Below are 21,952 nucleotides of genomic sequence, written 5' to 3'. Positions count from 1 at the left end.
ACTAAATGACTGAAGATGAGAGGAGTCTGTCATTTCAATTAAAGTTTCTGGTATTTTGATTAAAAGTTTAAGTCTAAATGTTTTGGAAAAATTCCATGTATGCATCATTTAGGTCAATAAAAATAAGAATGATTATGATACTTTAAATAGTAAGATTAAAGAACTAAAAGTGAAGGGGAATATTATCAGCATATAACTTCTATAAATCACACACACACCACAGTTTTTTTGCTGTTCCTTACATAAAGCTATCATACAGCTTCAGACGGTTTGGAATATAGTGCACAAAAATGCTATAGAATACTAATTGGTGAACTACTTATTTGAGCTTTCAACCTGGGTAGAGAAGGAAAAAAAAAAAAGTCCAGGAATTTGAACAAATTATTTACTGTACACATTCAACTACAGCAACAACAGTCAACTCAGCTTACAGCTAAATTAAAACAGACACTGTTTTAAAACATCAAAATTAGACATTTCTCAAGAACCAAAAAAGTGCAGTCAAATAATATTTTTTCCCACACAGATTGCTGAACCCTGCATCGTGCAAATACAATTTTCTTAAATAACAAAAATGCTTAGCAAAACTAAAATACTGCACATTTAATAGAAGTAACATTCAAGCTTTTCCATCATCATCTAGATTGACGTGTATGATGATGCTCACATGTTCAGTAAGGTGATTGGGTGCAGCTGAAATAGCACACCTTTGGATTTCCCATCATCCTTCTCCTGTAGCTCCATCTGCTGGGAGCGATCCACCTGGTGACAGACATGGTGAAGAACCCAATTAACTCATTCTAATAAGAGCTTTAGGAAATAAAGACTTTAAGAGTGGATGATTTATACCTGGTTCCATTTCTTGAATTTCTCATAGTACACAGGAGTACACTCTGGTCTGGGAGGGTTTTTAATGAACAGTCTAAAGGGAAAGAATCACAGATGTTTCTATGTTAATATTCTCATGTCATGGAGACTCTCAAAGGTCTCAAAAGGAGGGTGGAGGGTGATTGAGTACCCAACAAGTCGTTCCCGGGCCTCCTCCTGAAGGCTGCTTATCTTGTCAGGACTCAGGTTTGTCAGGCCATTTGGTCCATCACACACCAGCTTATTCACTGTGCCTCTCAAAGCATTTATCTACACATACACACCATGTGTTAAAAATGCATAATCTGGACATTTTAGGATGCAACCTACCGTACTTTAGCTAAGAGACTGCTTAACTGTACAGGTAAAGCCTGACATTCAAAACTGACTTCTGAATGGATATCACCACACATACACATCAAAACATACCTCTGTGATGTCCTCAATTTCAAACTTGACATCAAAGGCAAGCTCAATGTCATGTTCAGGCAGCATTGCATTTTGGGAAACGGAGTTCCAGCCCAGCCCACACAGAGCACCAGTAAAACAGGTCCTGTCCTCATTAGTACTGCAGAGTACATCTCTGTGTAATTAAACTCAGCAGAAACATTCAAATGTTCATATTATACAATAAAAGATAGTTATGATAAACAATTGTGGGTTGCAATTTGTATCTGTAGTAGCGCTGGGACAACGCGTCAAGGTCATCGATGACGTCGACGCAAAATATGCGCATCGATTCGTCGACCTGTTTTTATTTATGTGCGCTGAATATACGTGATGGCCGGATCAACATTCTGTCCAACGTTATATAACCAATCCAGGGGTTTTTCTGCATTGATCTTTTTTTTGGGCGGCTGTAAAATCCTTATTTGATCGGTGAGTGATGCAGAATAGAATGACTCCTGCGCCTGACGGCGCGTACGAGAGAGAGCCCCGGTTGTACACGCACACTCACAGTCTTCAAACAACACGAGCGCTTCTTGTTCTCTCTCTCCCTTGTGCATATTAATCAAAATCATTAAACACGATAGAAAAAGGGCGAAACACCAAAGTTTAACGCGCGCTCGCGCACTCACAGTCTTCAAACTAACGTTACATGAGCGCTGTCTTGCTCTCTCTCTCTCGTGCATATTAACCAAAATCATTAGACACGATAGAAAAAGGGCGGAACGCCAAAGTCTCACATGCAGCATTCGGAGATTTTTTTTTCTCCATGACAGGCTGCTGGCTCCCACTGTAATTTTTTTTTTTTTTTTGGAAAAGCACTCTCTGTATTAGCTTAAAGCCCTCAAGTTTACATTGGTTACTGTATTCTTTCAATTGCTCTAAACAAGTATTTTGGGTGACCTTTTTTATTGAATGCTAGACTCAGAAGTTGTTATGCTAGAAGTTGTTGTTATTTTCATCTGAAAGAATAACTTTTTTCAGTAAGCTAGGCCCTATGTGTTCAGTAAGCTTGTGTTTTCAAGGCTTCAAGGTTTTATTGAATGCTATCTCTATACAAGTGCAAAGTAATGCATTCTTAGTCAGTCTTTTATTTTGTAATTTTAAGAGCAATAAACATATATTGCAATGTTAAGGAATTCATGTTTTTTTTCATTCAGATATGTAAATCAACATGTATAAATTGTTAGTAGTCAATTAATGGGGAGATAATCGAAATGGAATCGGTCTGAAAAAAGTAATCTTTAGATTAATTGATGCATCGAAAAAATAAATCGCTAGATTAATCGTTTAAAAAAATTATTGTTTATCCCAGCCCTAATCTGTAGTTTTGACGAAATCTGGTGAAAATCTGCACATGGTAAGTTTGAATGAACATCATCCCCTCAAACACAAATAGATTGTTTTTCTTTAAAGAATGAGTGTTTTTATGGTGACTTTTACCGCAGTTCCATGACAGGGGTGAAGAGCATAGTAATAATGGATGGAAGGCCGTGGATATGAGGCATCAGAGATGTTTCCTTCAGCAAGATACGAGAACCTGTATCATGAATTAAATTAGATTAAAAAAAAGAAAATGAAAAAGAAAATGAAATTTACTGCAGCTACCATATTACCACTAACCTCACCAGCTGTGGTAACTTAAAATTAACAAATGATATAAAAATAAATGAATACAATTAAAGTATTTTTGTGATGGCAAAGCTGAATTTTCTTCAGCCGTTACTCCAGTCTTCAGTGTCACTTTCAGAAACCATTCTTATACTGTCTCATACTGGTTCAGGAAACTTTTCCTATCACCATATTTCCTGAATTGAATACATCCACGCTGAATAAAAGTTAATTTTCAAAAACAAAAATCTTACTAACCCCAATCTTTTGATTGGTAGTGTACATTACGATTATTATGACAAACCCAACCAAGTGTTATCATGTGATTGTGTGCACACCTGATGCACTGAGAGACACAGTAGCAGCCACCAACATCCTCTCATGCCAGTTCTGTGGACTCTCATTCACCATTACAGAGTTAATACCGTCCCTCTCAATGACAACAGCCCTGCAAACAAAACCAAACCCACAACACTTACCACCATCCTTTCCTAGGATGCAACTTGTGTGATAATTTCTGTGAAATGGACAGGCAGGTCTCACCTGAAGTTGCTGATCCTGCTCATGCTGTGAAAGCTGACCTTATGTGGGCTGCTGGGACCGTAAACTAAAGCCTGCAGAGTGGCAGAACAGAAACTTTAGCCTAAGACCCATAGAAAATACACACCACAGTTTGAATGTAGACTATTACAGGGCTGCTATGCCAGCACCTTGCACTTGGGGACACTGCTGTTAGAGGCACAAAAGTGCTGAAGGAGCTCGTTGATGAGCAGCTTGTCTTCCTCCATCCTGCTGTTAAAGGAACCACTAGTAGAACTTGGGGTGAATCTACCACTGGCCATGTCCTCATACAGAGATATCAGAACCTCATGGGACTGCTAAAAACACACAAAAAAGTGAAGGAGTTATTCATTGATGCCAGGCAAAAGAGTACTACAAAAATGTGAAAAACTGAATTCAAATTAATTCAAGAAAACTTGTCAGGTGGACATTACTGTGGTGGAGGCATGGTTACCTGACTCTCAAAGCTTTCAGGCATGTGACAGGCATGTCCCTCCTGCACCAGAAGGTCTGCCACACTGATATCGCCAGCCTCCATAGAGATGTGTAAGTCGACACGCATGACGCCGTGCAGAATGGAGTAAAGGGAAACAATGGCAGAGCGGCCGCTTGTGAGCGTCTTAAAACGGTTACGTGCCCGGCTACTCCAACGACCGCCCAGAATCAGTGAATGCGCAGACGGTCCCATGCATGCGATGCAAAACTCCTGTGCCTGCGATGAAACATGCATGTACAGCTTATGGCTCATTGAAATCCCTAGAAAATCCAGCTATAGTAGACAGCTGAGAAATATACCATACATTCACAATGACTGTTGGTGACAAATGTAAGCAGCTTCACGGTTACTGGAATAATTTTAATGAACGTTTTATTTGGACAGTAATTTGCCAAAATGTGTCTGCCAAGAGATTCTTTTTTGAATATTTGAGTGTTAAGACTACAGGCCCAGTCACAATTAAATTTTTTTTTTTAATTCTACACCACAGTTATTATATATATATATATATATATATATAGTGTCAGATAATATAACTTACAGCAAACATTATTATTAAAATATTTTGTTTAAAATGTATTCAATGTTTAAATTATTAAAAATATTTCCTACTGGGGAAAATCAATATAAAACATAGCCTTTATTTCATTGACATCAATCCATCTACATACCATTTTTTTTAAAAAAAAATAGTTTTTAATGTTTTACATTAACCACACTGAATCTATTTGACTACAACAGGGCTCTAGACTCATTCTTCCCACCGGTCGCTCTATTGCGACAAACTCAGTTCATGATCTTATTTGACTAGGGTTGGGTATCGATTGAGTTTTTTGATACTGGTGCCATATTGATACTTTTAAAACTGTACCGGTGCCTAAACCGAAAATCAAAAATGGGTTTTACGCCAGTAATTTATATCTTTTGCTGTAGTGTGTCAGTAGGAAATATCAATTTACATTTCCTAACATTAATTTTGCCATTCATTTTAATAATAATCTAGTGAGATTCACAAGCAACCTGACAACAGCCGGTGCTCCACATTAGGGCTGTCAAAATGGCTGAAAAACCAAATTCGAATTTGCAATTAAATATCAAAATTCGAATTCCTTTCAAATTTAAAATGCATAATTTCAGTTAGGGTGAAGAAAAGCTTTTGGCTTCTCTTCTGAGGCCACAAGAGAGCACATTGGGCGAAATATTACTAATGCCATTTATTCAAAGCATAAGAAAATATGACTGAAAAAGTGCTTAATATTTAAAATAATGTTAATAAACCAATTATAATTAAGTAGCTTAAAGAACTATATTCTATATTAAGTGGATTATATTATATAACTATATTAAGAACTATATATTCAGTGTGAATGGCTTGGTTTCAGTTTTTACGTAAATAAGATCTTCTCCACATTGTTCTCTTTTTCTCTAATATTTTGATTGAACATCAAATGAGCTCCGTCTGTGTGAAAGACGGAATAAAACGCGGAATGAAGTATACCTTGGGCGGGCCTTAAAGCAGCCTCCTTAACGGACACCTAAAATTCAAATGCAAAAATTTTGCATTTGAATGTGGATTTTTTTATTTTAAATTTGACGAATATTCGAAATTAAAAAAAAAAATTGACACCCCTACTCCACATTGAGATCTGATCTCACAATTATCTGTGATTACATGAAGAAACAGATTAAACAGACAAAAATGCGTTCATGTGCATTAAGGGCTAGATTTTCACTGGAGGAAACAGCTGTGGTGTGATGAGCAATAAAATGAAATTTAAGGGGACTGACTCTAAGGCGATTGTAAATTTGTGTACAGTATATGGAGCTAAATGCTATATCCCTGCTAAAAAAGACCAGTGACGCCCATGCTTCTTGCGCACATTTCAGAGAACCAGGACAAATATTTAAATCGATCGCTCAGACATTTAGAGGCACCGAAATCTGCATTCCGATTCGGTTCAGTTCATACTGGTTACATAGGTACTGGTACAATATTGGTACTGGGTTTCGATACCCAACCCTAATTGCAGCTTCCTCAATTCGTGATCTTGGGGTCACATCTTACAAGTAAAAATAATTTTTGTTTACATTTGTTTAAAAAAAGTTTTGCTTACATTTATGCACATTTCACTTTTTAAGACTAAAACAAATGACAGATTCTTGGTTAAGGGGGGGGGGGGGGGGGTGGTTCTCGTTTTCACTCAATATCCTGTTCATCTTGAGTACCTAAACCAAAAAGTCTTTAGTTTTGTTATATTTATAAGAAAAAGATAGTCTGTACCGATTTTTCCCGGAAAAACACGAGCGCCTGGAGAAGTGATGTGTGGGCGGAGCTAAAGAATCACGAGCGCGGGTAAGCTTTTGCGTTGAGAGCGTTTGGAAGTGGTGACATTACCGTGAGGAAAAAAAACATCATCCAAAACAAACCATGGCTAACAGTCAGATTCAGCCGTATATTTATGATCCAGAATCAGATCCAGAGGCTGAAATTTAACAAGTGTAACGGAGGCCAGTGAGTAGTGCTGTCCGCCTCCCATGCCGGAGACTCGGGTTCGAGCCCCGCTCGGAGCGAGTGCGAGGAGCGTCAGAGAGGACCCGGGAGAGAGGGGTTACACAAGAGCAGCATCAGCAACGACATCTCTATTTGGTATGTATTTAAACTGTATATATTTGCTTAGCGGTTTTGGAAAATGACTAAGTTCCACTTTATGTCGTCTTTTTTTTTTTTTTTAAGCTGTACATGTGGAAAGTGCAGTTTGATGACAAAATCGCATGTTGTTTACTTGATGTGCTTATGCGCCGATAGCTAAGTTAACAACGCAGTTTTACTCACCGCCTGCGGTTCCAACACACTATCGTGACCCTTTTTCGTTGGGACTGCATTATCCTTAAGAAATAAACGATGTGCAAATCCGACGTCAAACTGGGCCTTGTTTGTAAAACAAGCATCTTCGAAATGCAGGGAACAAAAAAAAAAAAACACTTGATGCTCTGTAAAAATAAACTCCATCCACTGGTCCCTTAATGCTGTTTTTTTTTTTTTGGTAATCTGTGCAGGGTTTTCTTGCCCTGGCAACCAAAAACACACTTCTTTTGTGACAATTCGGTCTCTCGCTCTGATCACTGAATGCCTCTGCTCTCAGTGCTCTGCTATTCGGGAGCGCGTGCTCTTCCGGCAGAAGTGCCCTTAGGACCCATATGAGGAAATTCCGCTCCCTCTAACGTCACACAGAGCCATACTCGAAAAAAACTTTCCGAAACTTGTGACAAACCGGAAGAGGTATTTTTGGAACAGAAATACTCCTTCAAACGTACAACTTAATTTTTGAAACTTTGTCCATGTTTAGCATGGGAATCCAACTCTTTAACAGTGTAAAAAACTCAGTATGCATGAAATAACATTTCACCCCCCCTTTAAACAGCACAACAAAAATAAACCAGAAGGCTAGTATGACAAACTAGCTTGCCTAACGTATATGCATGGCATACACTACATGCTGTATTATAAACAGACTAATAAATTACAAAATATTTAGCAAACACTGAGGAATCTAAATAAATATATAAAAGCCTCCAGAACCCTGTACAATGGCTGTTTGAGTAAAATTCTACAAATTTAAAGATGTTATTTTTTCACTATTTTTCTCAGCCTTAATAAAGAAAACTTTCCTTTTTAAAATGTAAAAGTCTGGTGGAAAATACATACTTGAAAGGGAGGAGTCATGAGGTCAGATGGGAGCTCTCTCAGGCTGCTGCATGGGACCACAGAGGTGTTACCAAAATCCACAAAAAACACCTGCACAGATATATAAAGATGTATATAAACAGAGCAATAGTTATAGATATGATTGTATTTTGTTCTGCATTGGAACATTTTGAGTGTGCATACGTGTGTATGGCATGTACCTCTACGTTGCTGCCAAGGATGTGCAGTACTTTGGCTCTATAGTATTTTGCCATTTGCTGTCCATCTTTGAAGGGGGCCACACACAGCAGGTTTGGATAGAGAGAGACAGATACAGGTCTCAGATCTCTTATGTTCAAGGCTGCTGTTAACTGACACTGTTTCTCAACACTGATCTCATCTGTCCGAAAGCCCCAAAAATGGCCTACATCGATCACCTACAAACAATTATACTCATTAATGACCTGTGCACTCAAAGCTTTTACAAACAAAATTAAGTTAGTCTTCACCTCTGTGATGTTAATGATAAAATCCCTGCTGGATGGAAGTTTCTCTGGATTTAGAGTGCTGCTCAGAACTCCAACAGGAGACACAGCATGGCTCTGAACATCCACATTAACCCTGAAAGAGAGGTTTTTGTTTGAAAACTTCATGTGTCTTTGATAAGGTCTGTGTGTATTGTGGACTTGCGGCTACCTTGTGTAACGTAGGTGTGTGATGGGCTTTCCTTTAGCGTGGGCCTCCACCTCGTCTGCGTGGTGCACCTGCAGCTGGAGGGCTGGAGTTTGCCGTGCTCGCAGCAGTGCCAACAAGACCTCAGGTAACACACCGGTCTCCCTCACACAAGAGCGATAAAACTCCACATACGCTCTGCAAATAATAAAGTTTTTTGCAATGTTGTGTTTCATAATCCGGAGTTCTCTCCTCACAATTCTAACTATTAACTAAGTTAATATCTGTTAATTCCGTTTATTACACAAATCTGACTTTATTGGTCACAATACTGTATATCTTACAACTCGTAGTTAACATTCTGCAACTTTTTTTTTTTCTAAGAAATCTTTATTTTGATAAAAAGTATATACAGCATCTCTTTTAAGAAGCACTTAATTTTGTTGATGAAAGGACTTGTTTGTATTACAAAATGCACATTTAGTTCAAGAAATGTTATGGAACATTCCATTTCACATTCCTATTAAGGCATGATATCACATTTTACAATATTGCACGCCCAGTTCACCCAAGTGATTTCTATGGCAAACAATATTAGTGTAGTGTAGTTTTAGTGTAGTACTTGAAAGAATCGTTAATTTTGAACGAATCTTTAATATGACTCAGGAAGACCAAGTCATGTCGGGGGGTGATTCGTTCAGTCGTGCATGCACAATATTTTATAGGTTCTGTTCTGCTAGTAGTTGTTCACCTGTGTTAATGCAGTCTTGAGCCAGAAAGATAATTAATTAGTTCATCTTTCGGGTCGAGCTTGACTCGTTCCTTAATCACGTGACCGACCCATACGCTATTTCAGACATTTCTGTCACTGTGTTTTTTTTTACTGTTTCTTGAGGATCTGTGGTGTGTTATTATTTTATAAATAAAACCCTGTTATAATTAAAATATTAATTAATTTGACCTTTTTTGACTGTCTATCATTAAATAAACACTAGGCTATATAATAATCCAAGCCAATAAAATACAAAATATTTATAGCCTAGTTTTTTTCATTTTTACTCCAATTTTGAGTTTGCTGGTATAATAATTAAGTCTGCTTTTCCTAGGCAGACTTGGCATATTGGTATAATATATGTATAAGATGATTGCTCAGAAAGGACATAACAAATTAAAAGCAAATAACATTTGAAATCCTAGACAAGTAAAACTACAGTTCTATAGTCTAATCTGAGGGGTGAACTCAAAAGACAAATCATACAACAAGGTCATTTTTGAAGATTAGAATCCACTGTAAAAAAAACAAACAAAAAAAGTGATTTCGCCATCATATGGACAAAATTTAAAGCATAACCAACTTAATTACCACATTCTTTGTTATGGAAAAGTACCATAATGACAGGAATTAAAAGCAACAATTTGAAACCAGAAATGCATCACCTAACTGTAAGAGTAAATAATAATTATAATAAAAAAAACTGACTTAAGTACATCCATTTGTAAGGAAGGTTGTAAATTAATTAATTACTCTAGCCAATGTTGTGACGTCACAGGACAAAAGAACAAACAACCCGAAGACACGAAAGATGAACTAATCAATTCTCTTCCCAGCTCAGACTGCATTGGTTTAGCGTATGGGGCTGTCACATGATTAAGGAATGACTTAAACCCAAAGACTTGTCAGACAAGAGGTGAGGTGAGCTAATCACAGAATGAAGGCCCATAAACAATGAATTAATCTTTTCTGTATCTTATAGCATCTTATTTTTGTATTGTTTGTAGTGAAATCAACGTTTGCGTAAGTAGTTGATGTGTTGGGGAAGTAACACGTAATATTTTAATTACATTTTGCTAAAATGAACGAAATGACTCGAAAAAAGATCCGTTCATTTTGCTGAACAAGACTAAAATGTCTGAGTTGGTAAAATGATCCTAACTTCCCATCACTAATAGACCTTATGTTCCAGGAAAGAAAATCAGCATTTTGAAATGTTATGTCAAAATTGAATTTATTTTAAGATATAAATTCCGAATTTTTTTATCCAAAAATAATTTTAAAGATAAAAAGTTTTTTTATTATTATTTTATGGCGAAAACAGACTTTCATACAAAACATACTGTGTTTATGCAAGTTACCTGGATCCATCGAAACTGATCGATTTGACCTGTCCACATTGACGGAACAGTGACTGCAGCTGCTTATAGCACAGGAATGCAAATGGAGGCAAATTCCTAATCTGAGAGAGAAAAGGCATTAGGCCAGAAATAATTGGTCAAGTCTAAGGTACCAGATCTAGTTCTAAAGGGGGCACCTTAAAAAGTTACTACCTAAAAGTTATGTCATGTTATTCATCTAGCTAGCTAGAAACCTTTATTTTTATATATATATATATATATATATGGATCTCCATCCAAATCGCTCAGCAAAATTCATTTGAAACTATTGCTCCACAATGACAGTGGTTTTCTGACAGACTTTTGTAACTGGAGACACTAGTACCATAATGGTGGTCTTTGGATCATTTCCAGAAAGTTCCTTAGATGCCAGCTGCTCATCAATCTCTCCCTGAGAGAAATAGTTTGGGAAGAATGCACCCGCAATGGTCATCTAATCCAGAAAGACAAAGAAAGTATAAACAGATCACATTCTGTGCTGTATTTCTCACACACACACACACCACCACCCAGTACCATTTCGGGTCAGTAAGATTGTTTTGATGTTTTTGTACCAAACAAGGCTATATTTATTTGATCAAAAGAACAGTAAGAATGGTTACATTGTGAATTATATCTGCAATTTACAATTATGGTTTTCTATTTTAATCTGTAGTTTATTCCAGTGATCACAAAATTGCATTTTCAGCAGCTGATACACCAGTCTTCACATGATCCTTGAAATCATTCTAAAGGGGGTCGCACACCGGACGAGAAGCGCAGCGCCGCGTCGCGTCGCGCCACGTCTTTAAATTTCGAACACATTATTCTCTATGTGAGTACACACACCGGCGGCGCCATTCGGCGTCTGTCCGCGGCGCCCAGCTACGACTCAGAACGCTGTTCAAATTTCTGCCGCGCCACAGAGCGCCATCCGCATAGTTTTATATTAAAAAACCCAGATGTTATAAACTGAAACTGAAATTAAAGTACAGCACACTTGTTTCATTCAAATAAAACATTACAAAGTGTTTGGTTACGTTTTCAGCAGCACAGTTGCCTAGACAACAGATACAACAAAACAATAACAGACTTATTATAATAACACAGATTCTTTTCATTAATTAACGTTAAAAACTCAGCTTTTATCAATTAAAATCATATATTTAAAATTAAAATAATAGATGAAGTTAAAACTCTCCCATCTTGCTGCGAAATTGAGCTCACGGATATAGAATGTGCGCGTCCAGTGTGCGATACCTCGAGTTGTCCTACATGTGGCGCGACGCGACGCGGCGCGTCTCGTCCGGTGTGCGACCGCCTTAACATGCTGATTTGGTGCTCATGAAACATTTATTATTATTATTAGAAATATTTAAACAATTTCTACAATATTTTTGTGGAAACTATTAAACCATTTTTTCAGGATTAGTTGATTAATATAAACTTAAAAACAACATTTATTTGAAATAGATTTCTTGTAACAGAGCAAAAAAGCTTTACTGTCACCTTTGTTCAATTTAAAGAATTCTTGTGTATTAAAGGTACTACATTCTTAAAAACCAGTAATTTAGTGAAGTGTTTTATTGTGCATGTGTGTACCTGCAGGATGAATCTTTGTTTGTGCAGGCTGGTGTAGTCTGTGGGGTTTGAGGAGCTGCTGATGTGCATGTTAAATTTGGACACTCTCTTCTTCAGATCCTCAAAGAGTTCTGCCACCTGTAACACATTCAATGGGTATAAAATGCTAATTTTGTATAAAATAACCATATTTTGTATGTGTGCACACTGTATTTACCTCTCTGATTCGTTTGATCTGAATGCAGTTCTCTTTGCCCCATTCCAGTTCATCCTGATATTTGGATAAAATAAAGGTGTTAGTAGGGCTGGGACAATATATAAAAAAAAAATGATATCTCGATATTGTCAAAATTTTACGATATTCGATATATATCTCGATATGTTTGCATTTAAATAATAAAAAAACATGATTTTCTTTGGCCCATAAAAAACACACACACACACACACAATTTAGACTAAACAGCTTATTTAAGCAGTTAAAAAAAATCTAGACCAAGAGATCACTTACTGCTTTTTATTAAATGAATACATGTAGGCCTATACTGTATGTAACTGAAGCAGTGCAAATTAAGTACAGAAAGTGCATTCTGTCAACTTTTTAGTGGATGCAATTCACAATTTATACTATGCAACTGGGATAAGTATTTTAAGTTTTAAGTCTGTCAACAAACTATGTTCCTACTGACATTAAAAAACCCGCTTAGATGGGGAGCTAGTTGCTGAAGCACATAGCTATTTCTTATATATAAATATATATAAATGTGGTAAACATATCAGTGAAATTCCCCAATAGTAATTCCAATTGGCCATAGCCTATGTTTCTCTATTCAAACATCAGCGGTCGAGTAAGTGCATTTATTTTGCGATCACAAATGCAAACAATACAGTTGAGATCTCACGACAGAGCACAGACCGGCTGAACGACGCTTTCATTAGATCGCTCAATTCCAGCTTGTTAGTGTTTTCAGATTATCGGCGGCGGCTCTTCCACAATGGGGAGTGAGCATGTGTACATGGTTGCCAGATTGCTTAAAATAAGCAAACACCGGGCAGAAAATTTATCCTTGTAACAGTGGAGCTCTGATTCGGAGATTTAAACTCTTGTTATCTGGCAACCGCTATCATTAAGCTCTCGTAGTAGCAGGGCGTAGAGCAGTTACAGGTTCCTTTTTTGGACATTCGGCGCGTTCTTTTGGGAAAGAATGCTTGAATTTGAAATATTCGATATTCCCGATATATTCAAATTTTACATCGTCGTCAAAATTATTCCGATACTATCGCTAATATTCGATATGTCGCCCAGCTCTAGGTGTTAGAGTGTGCACAGAGGACACATTCTTGTCTCATATTTTAACTGTTGATATATATAAACAAACTGCATTGTTTTTAAGTATATTGCAGCCTGAGTGTAGGTGTGTGCCAGATCATACCGTCCATGATAATGCAAATATACATTTGACATAAAAAATAAAAAAAGTGTCATATCACGATATCAATGATATAGTGATGCAATGCTTTGCATGCTTATCAATTGCACGTGGTTTAAGCCTTGCCAATTTAAACATTCGAAACCGTTGAAAGCATTAAAACAGAAGACGCAGAAAAACTCAGTTTGCACAGCTGCCACCCTATGACAATAGATTTACACTTCAAATTAGGTAGTGTCTGTCATTGATGACAGTAGCTCATTGCAAAAAGATAAAAAATGCCCTTCATTTTGTTTGCACTAATAAATACTGCTGCCTGACAGCTGCATTCACCAATAAAATGTTGTTCCATGTTTTTTTTTTAATATCATAAAATATTTTTATCGCAAATATTCTTGAAATATTGTGATATGTTTTTGAGACTATATTGCCCACCCCTACCTGAGTGCCTTAAAGACAGCTGTCAAGGTAAATATTGAAAAATATCTTGAGTAGGGCTCCATCTAGCGTTTTTTGAGGGCAATAACCTTGTATCATTTGTATTTAATGGGGAGTAAACTCCAAAAGTGGGAAGAACCTCCAAAACGGTGGGGGGGGGGGGGTCTCCTGTCGCAAAGACTTTCACCATTGGCTGTGACTTCAGCCAAATGTTACTGACTTACATTTCAAAATAAAACTTGATAAATTAAACATCAAAAATAAAACATGTTATATAAATAAATGTTCTCCATCAGAGCAGGGCCCAAGGCTCGTGTCCAGTGGTGTTTGGACCCAAGTTTGAACCTTCATGATGTAAACAGGAATCACTCAGGCCGTCTCAGCGGAGGGGAAATATTTCACTCTATCATTTTATTCCAAGCAACGGGGCTGTCCCGGGGCACGACATTCGCATGCCAGGAAGGGGTAGCGATGCTGGGTGTAACTAAAAAGGTGCCATTGTCCGGTGAGCCATAATCTCATTAACTGTTTGTTTCCTGAACTGAAACTTTCTTTGCCACACTATTCAGCGCCAGTCACGCCATTCAGTCAGGTAGGTTTAGTGGTTAGCATTTTTTGTTGCATAGTGTAGGAAACACTTTAAATGACCGAACCAATAAAAACTTAAGAATCAGCTGTGGGTCAGAGTTTGCACTGAAGTTGATTGGGGGAAATTTTTTTGCATGCGTGTCATGCGCCTCTCTCCCAATGGGTAAAGCCCCACCCTATTTTGGAGCTCCCACCCTGTTTTGGAGTTCCCGCCCCTATTTGGAGATCTCCAGGCTGCAGTTATACCCTTCTTCTAAATGTGTCCTTTCCAATCTTCATATATATGATCAATAAATATGTTTTACCTTTGGGTGTCTGAGCTCTCCTTTAGCTCTAGACGTGTACCAGGCCTGAACAACAACAACAACAAAGAACAAAAACAGACCAATTAATAAAAATAAAATAAAAAAGGTTGATATTAACAACAACAATAGTGTTACCAAACTACTGGGTAGTAACTAATATTTACCATTACACATAAACTGTTATTTTACACTCATAAACTGTACATTATGAGAAGTCTAGCTAGCATCCTCAGTTTTTACCTTGAAGGCATTGACGAAAGCAATGAAGTCACTTGGAACATTTTGTGCAAAGCTCAGCTTGCTCCTGTAAGATCAAACAGAGACGTACAGATAAGGATCTAGTGTAAAACTAATTCAGATAACCAATGAAGTGTATGCGAGATAAAAGGTAAACCTACCTGTACCCAGCCAACTGCTGCAGTGAGGGCATGGCAAAGAAACTCTTCAGAGAGAGAGATGCAGCTAAAAGACAGTTCATATGTTTTTAGAAGGGCTGGGAAGCTATTTAAAAATTTTATCTAATCAATTACATGATGTGGTGATGAATTAATCACAAATAACACATCAAATCTGGCTGAGAAATGACTCCTAAAAGATCATTTAAAGTCATTGTTTTGTAAAGCATCAGACATTACAAAAAGTAGTTTCAGCAAGAAATCTTTGGTTTGGTAAAATGTATTGCATACACTCTTTTGGACCATGACGATGAGTAAATGATGACATAATTGCCATTTTTGGGTGGATGAACTATTTACTAATAAACCTTTACTAATACATTTTATTATCATTACTATGGAAATATTAATTTATCTAGTCATGTATTCATTTGATTTGTTTAAATAGCTGATTGATTCAGGAGTTAAGTAAATGGTTCTTTATGAATGGTTCATTGAATCATTAGGCTTGTTTAACATGAAGTGGATCATCACCATCAGAATGATCAGTTTGTGACATCAAAGTACTGCAAAAGCTATAGAAAACAGTCGGCTCCTTATGCTTTTGAAATTGCTCTCATGGCCCTTTGGTGTCATACACCGATCGGTCTTTGTAGCGCCACTTCAAATCCTGTGCGCACACTTAAAACGTGTCTCTCCTCTCACTCAAACGGTGCCCTGTGCACTCAATCTCTATGCTCATGCGCTAGATATGAATTCTTTTCGCACCTTTCTAAACAGGGAAAGTGCTTTAATAATTTTAATGCATTAATTTTTACCGTAAATAATCTAATTAACGCGCTAAATTACCAGCACTAATTTATAGAATTTCTTAAAATTTCATGGCAACTTGGTACAACATACACAGATATTTTTACACACACTATACACAAAATGTTATACCAATGATAAGACACTCCTCCAGACAGCCAAACACATGTCCAAGAACAATCAGCTTGCCTAGCTGCAGATCCACAGGCAGGTGCGCCAACACACGACCCAGAAATGTCAACTCGCCATCAAATTGCCTCTGACTGTTGCTCTGCACAGAAAGAGCTCCAATCTACACACACACACACAGGTCAGGGTTATTAATTATAATTAACTAAAATTTAAATGACTAAGAACAAATTATTAATTCAAATAAAGCTGAAATAGAATACAATATAAATATTAGATGAAAATTATAAATGAAATCTAAAATGAAAGCATAGAACATAAAATAATGGCTAATTATTTATGCACATTTAAAACTTATACAAAAATGTTGTGTGATTGCCATTATACATCATGTAATTTTATTGTCAGGTTGGAAGTTCAACCAACTACCAAGCAGTAACCAATAACCACAAAGCTTCATTGACCTGTTTGAGCTGCAGGACAGTTCTTTCGATGTCATTTAGGTTGGGTGGTGTGAGGGCTGTGGAGAGAACTGAGCGGGGATCACCCATATCCAACAACTTCACCTTCAACAAGGTACTGGCCAATGGTGATCGCTGCAAATCAATACACACACTGCCATAACCAACTTAGAAAGACTTTATAACTCAAATTATTATTTATGAATATCTTCCAAGTCTTGCTGCCACTGATTGATGCAATTGCTCCCCTACCAGCATCTCTGGGATCGTGAAATCCGGAAGCTCATGCTCCCAGAAATGTCTGCTCACCAATCTGTAACAGAAGCCTTTAGACACCCGTCCAGCACGACCTGAGAAAATGCACAGGAAGAGATGCAAATAGTATAGTATATAGACAGCATTTCAGAAAACTCAAGAACAAAGTAAATCTGTGCTGTTGAACACCAGCCCACATATGCAGCACCTCGACGCTGGTTGCAACTGGTCTTGGATGCCCAGGTGATTCGGAGACATCTGTAATTTGTTTCCTTATCGCAAACCAACTGACGCACAAGGCAGAAGTCAATCACTGCATAACACACACAAAATAATGCATAAGTTATTACTGTGAGATGACCTCAAGAACACACACAAGGTGTAAAAATAAAACACCCACCATATTTAACGTCAGGCACAGTGACAGAACTCTCAGCGATGTTTGTGGAGAGAATAATCTGTTAATATAAAGAGCAGCAGTTTATACCAATACATTATTCAAACACTCTAACCATAGGCCTACAAGTAAGAGACTTTGGCTGCACTTTAAATTTTACCTTTCGGTATCCAGGTACAGGAACCAGGAACACTCCATTTTGCTCCTCTAAAGTAACAGTTGAGTGAAGAGGATATACCTGCAACCTGTGAGCAAATAAAACACACATTGACACATTCATACACAAGCTCACTTGTTTAAAACACACTTCACACAGACGTACCTCTTGCGCACAAGTTTTGCGAGGGCCTCCTTCATATACTGTATTTCAGCAAGCCCAGGCAGAAAGACAAGCACACTACCTCTCTCTGGATGAGTAGCACTTCCAGTTTGCTCAGAGCACCTGCGTCACACCAATACACACTTCATTAAGTTTTAATTACATAAAAGAAATTAATACTTTTTAATATTAAGCGAGACAGCATTAAATTAGTCAGAAGTGACAGCTTACAATGTAACAAAAATGAGTCAAAATAAATGTTCATAACGATACATCAAAGAATCCTGAAAAACTGTATCATGTAACAATGTAAGATCATGTAACAATAAAGACTTGGGTAATGACTTCTGAAAATTAAACTTTGCCATCACAGGAATAACTTACCCATTTTAAAATATATTAAAATAGAAAAGTTATTTTAATAGTAATATTATTACCGTTTACCTGTATTTTGATCAAATACATGCAGCCTTAATAATGCTTCTTTGAAGAAGAAAAAAATAAATAAAAAAATGCAAAATCTTTTGAACGAGTGTATGAGTGTCTCGTGACCCGACCTTTGATCTTTAGCTTCCATCTCATCAAAGCTCTGGATGAGAGAGACGGCAACATTATACATCTCCTCTGTGATACAAGGGTCTATTGGGAAGGTTAGATCCACCTGACACATACAAACACTTATATAAGGAATAAAAAAAAAAAAATCCAAAATATAGCTTATTTTATGCTTCCCATACATTGACTCCAAGTGGTAGGACGGTTTTGAGCTCATCCAGGTAGAACTCTTCAATGGCATACGGGGCTCCTTCCACCTCAAACACATATGCTGGATTCATCTGATTGCGGATCGGAGTACCAAAATACTCTGCAAACTCTGCACAGTTTATGGTGGCTGACATCAGAATGACCTACAGAATGACAGGTGGGATAAATGGAGAATAGGTAAAAAATTAAACTACAGGGGTAAAATATGATTGTGTGAATTAAAGTAGGTGAGCTTGAACAAACCTTGACATATCTGGAATTGGTCCGCAACAGTTTTCTGACAACCAGCAACAGGAAGTCAAGTTCTTCTGTTCTCTCATGGACCTGAACCAGGTTAAAAATAAAAGCAATTAAGTCTACATACCATTGTTTTCTTTAAAATTGATATTTTAAACTTCTATAGTGGCGTATTTGTCTTACTGTAAGATTCACATTGGTAGCATTAAATTTTACCAGTATGACATAATTTCGAGTACTGAACTTTTGGAACTGTGAATATCACTAGTCTGGTAAGTATACATAAGGTTTCGATAAATGTAAACTATTGCTCAAATTTTTAGGATCCGTGAGATTTTCTTCTTTTTTCTGTAAAGAAAATTTATTATTCCGCAATAATACTTTAAACTGTTCTTAAAGTCTTCTACATTGTTACCAAACATCTATTTCAAATAAACGCTGTGAACTTTGAACTTTCGATTCAACAAAAAACCTGAAAAATGTATCACAGTTTCCACAAAAAAGTTCAACAGAGCACAATTGTTTTCAACATAAGTAGTGACAAGAAATGTTTCTTGAGCAGCATATTTTGTTATATTTATGGGCTTTTTGTGCCTTTTATTTTTAAGAGGACAGTGGAGAGATGACAAGAAAGTATTGGGTGAAGAGAGGGGAACAGCATCAGCAAAGGACCTCGAGGCAGGATGCGGATTTGGGTCGCTATGAGTGCAGTTACGCTATATGTCAACACTGTGACCATCTGGGCAGACCAAAACCAGCAGATTTGTATAATTTCTGAAGGTTTAACCGAACAAGACCAGAGTTATTGCTGCTGAAAATCCAGCTTTGACATCACAGCAATAAATAACATTCGAAAGTGTTTAAAAATAGAAACATTTTTTTATTTTAGAGATTATAATATTTCACAATATTACTGTTTTACTGTATATTCGATCAAATAAATGTGGCAGTAGTCTATGTCTATAAATTGCAGATTGTGTATCTACCTCATCTATGAAGATGTGAGAGTACTCTGTGAGTGTTTTGGCTGACACTAATTTCTGCAGTAAGACTCCTGTGGTCACATAAATCAGCTTGGTGTGCTCTGTGGCCATCTTCTCTAAACCCACCTAGAGACAGAGAAAAAGACATTCAATAAATGTATATAGTATTAAGTGGGTCTTGTAGCTTTTGCTTATAATAAAAAAAAAAATTTCATTATTTTATAGGTTTGGTTTTGTGGGAAGGGAATCATGAAGGATTTATTTTAGTTCTAATGCTCACGACCAATGCATAGCCCCACCATACATTTTTTTGATAATCCACACTTGGGATGTACGTCACAATATGGGAAAAAAATAACTGTTACCATTTCAGTTTTATCATGACTATTCCCATTCAATATATTATTTCTATTCACTTTTTTTTAGATAAACAGTTTCTACTCCATGCATCTCACACCTGATACCCCACCAAGCTGCCCAGGGTGCACTTGCGTTCACGTGCCACCCAGCGGGCAATGCTGGTGGCACCAATTTTACGTGGCTGAGTGACAACCAGGTTACAGGGCGTCTCTTTTTCAGCATAGTGATCCAAAATGAACTGTGGCAGCTGGGTGGTTTTCCCACTGCCTGTCGCTCCACGAATGATGATCACGGAGTTATTCTCAATCAGAGAGACCAACTACACACACAAACACAAAAAGATTGATATGCACATAAGAAAATACACATCATAACCAAACATGAAAAAGTCCATAAATCTTTTACTGAATTATGTATAAATGTGTCTGTATGTGCCTCGTATCTGTATGTGTGTACCTCTTGTCTGTTCTTAGTAATAGGGAGAATTGGATACTCATAACTTCCGAGCGAAGGCGGGGTGGTTCCTGGGCCTATAGTTCAAAGGTCACGTGTGAAAACAGTTTGAATTGTGAATGTGAGTTAGGCGTTCCATCCTAATTGGTAATACAGAAGCCAAACATGGTGGTAGGACAGATATCATGTTAATAGCACAGTACAATACTGATTCTAATTAATCACATCAGTCAAATCAAATAATAAAGACAGTCTTTAGTTGGTATGTGGGTGATTACTGGTTGATAGTTCTGGCCTCCTGCTCTTCTGGTTTCCTCCATCTGATCCTGCCTTCTCTGGAGAAGCCTGTTCAGACAACTGCTCCACAGAGCTGCAGCAAATGCACACACAAATAAAAAAAATGTGTATCCTTGGGTCTTCTCCCAGTCTACTATCCAGTTAACCACCAGCTGTCAATTATATTCGTTCACCTGCACACATTTAAGTTATACTTCTCTACACAACACAAAACCCTGGTTCAAAAAGATTTAGGACACTTTTAATGGTCTTTTTAAGCAAACCTTGTATATAATGTCAAAAATGATAAATGTTGTTTATTACTGGTAGTCGTTTTAAAACCAAACTTGGACAAATGGTCATGCATTGATATTTATTTTATGAAAATGCATACTTAAAGACTTAGCCTAAAAGCACGTGTCATCGTGTTTTTATTCTAATTAGCGATAACTTAGTAACACATCTCATCAATATTTATTGTTCAAATTTCTGAATCCTCATAAGGTAATCCAGTATAATAAAATGAACAGTTTTAATGAGAAAAAAATTATACTTATGACTTATAAGTTAACGTTACCTGTCTGCAGTAGCAGGAGATTCGGCCTGCTTTTTCACTTCATCGGTGATTGTGATGTTTGCAAACTGTACCCCGACAGTGAACCAGTGGGCTATCTGAGCTGATGTGATGGCCTGATGCATCCTGCACAAACCATACATAAACCATGCAAAAACGACAGATAATCAAACGCCGAGAAGAGCTCACATGCGTCCACTCGCGCGCTCTAGCATGTCTTTCCGCGCCGCGGCCGCCCTGCCTGCAGGTGGGGCGGAGACCAGGTTAACGGTCACTTTTTAATTTCTAAAAAATAACAAAACTTTTTTTGTTGTTGTTGTAGTAGTATATGATTCGCTGATAGACCAAAGTAAGTTGGTAAAATAATAACGTCAATCTAAATTTAATATCATTAATTTAGGGACCTGAAACTGTTGATTTGAACGTTCAGAATCTTGAAGTATCAGTCGGTGACGATTTTTCCCGCCAAATCTTTCACAGCACGGCCTGCCAGAAATGTTCAAAATAAATTTAGTACATAAATTAAGCAAATATATGGTTGTACAGCCTCTATAAAATTAAAGCTTAATTAAAATGCACTTTTGTATAAAGCTGATATAGATGCAGATGAAACAGGAATAAAGAAAAAAACTTTAAACGTTACAATTAAAATATATATTTTTAAATATACTGTAATTTATGTCACTTTGTTTCCATCCGAACATTGAC

At 37.1% G+C, this 21,952-nt stretch overlaps 1 protein-coding gene across 1 annotated transcript; it reads right to left on the bottom strand.

Annotated features, from left to right (window-relative positions):
- Positions 1-371: 371 nt before the first annotated feature.
- tdrd9 (tudor domain containing 9) lies at positions 372-21,496 on the bottom strand. Its single transcript, XM_026223790.1, has 35 exons — positions 21,248-21,496; positions 20,673-20,764; positions 20,398-20,471; positions 20,039-20,260; positions 19,585-19,707; positions 18,605-18,685; positions 18,334-18,504; positions 18,154-18,257; positions 17,600-17,719; positions 17,438-17,522; positions 17,281-17,338; positions 17,089-17,193; positions 16,878-16,975; positions 16,629-16,760; positions 16,168-16,327; positions 15,229-15,292; positions 15,071-15,134; positions 14,831-14,875; positions 12,289-12,342; positions 12,093-12,209; positions 10,837-10,944; positions 10,473-10,573; positions 8,364-8,537; positions 8,177-8,288; positions 7,889-8,104; positions 7,689-7,778; positions 3,941-4,198; positions 3,636-3,803; positions 3,469-3,539; positions 3,264-3,373; positions 2,758-2,854; positions 1,297-1,435; positions 1,019-1,137; positions 850-922; positions 372-762 (listed from the first exon to the last, which is right to left on the bottom strand). The coding sequence occupies exons 1-35, from the start codon at positions 21,385-21,387 to the stop codon at positions 664-666; spliced, it is 4,044 nt and encodes a 1,347-aa protein (XP_026079575.1). The 5' UTR covers positions 21,388-21,496; the 3' UTR covers positions 372-663.
- Between the last annotated feature and the right edge of the window lie 456 nt (positions 21,497-21,952).

This window comes from Carassius auratus, chromosome 38 (genome assembly GCF_003368295.1).
Source record: "Carassius auratus strain Wakin chromosome 38, ASM336829v1, whole genome shotgun sequence".
NCBI classification, from domain to species: domain Eukaryota; kingdom Metazoa; phylum Chordata; class Actinopteri; order Cypriniformes; family Cyprinidae; genus Carassius; species Carassius auratus.
The sequence above is the reverse complement of the archived record's forward strand: the minus strand, read 5'-3'. Positions and strand labels throughout refer to the sequence as shown.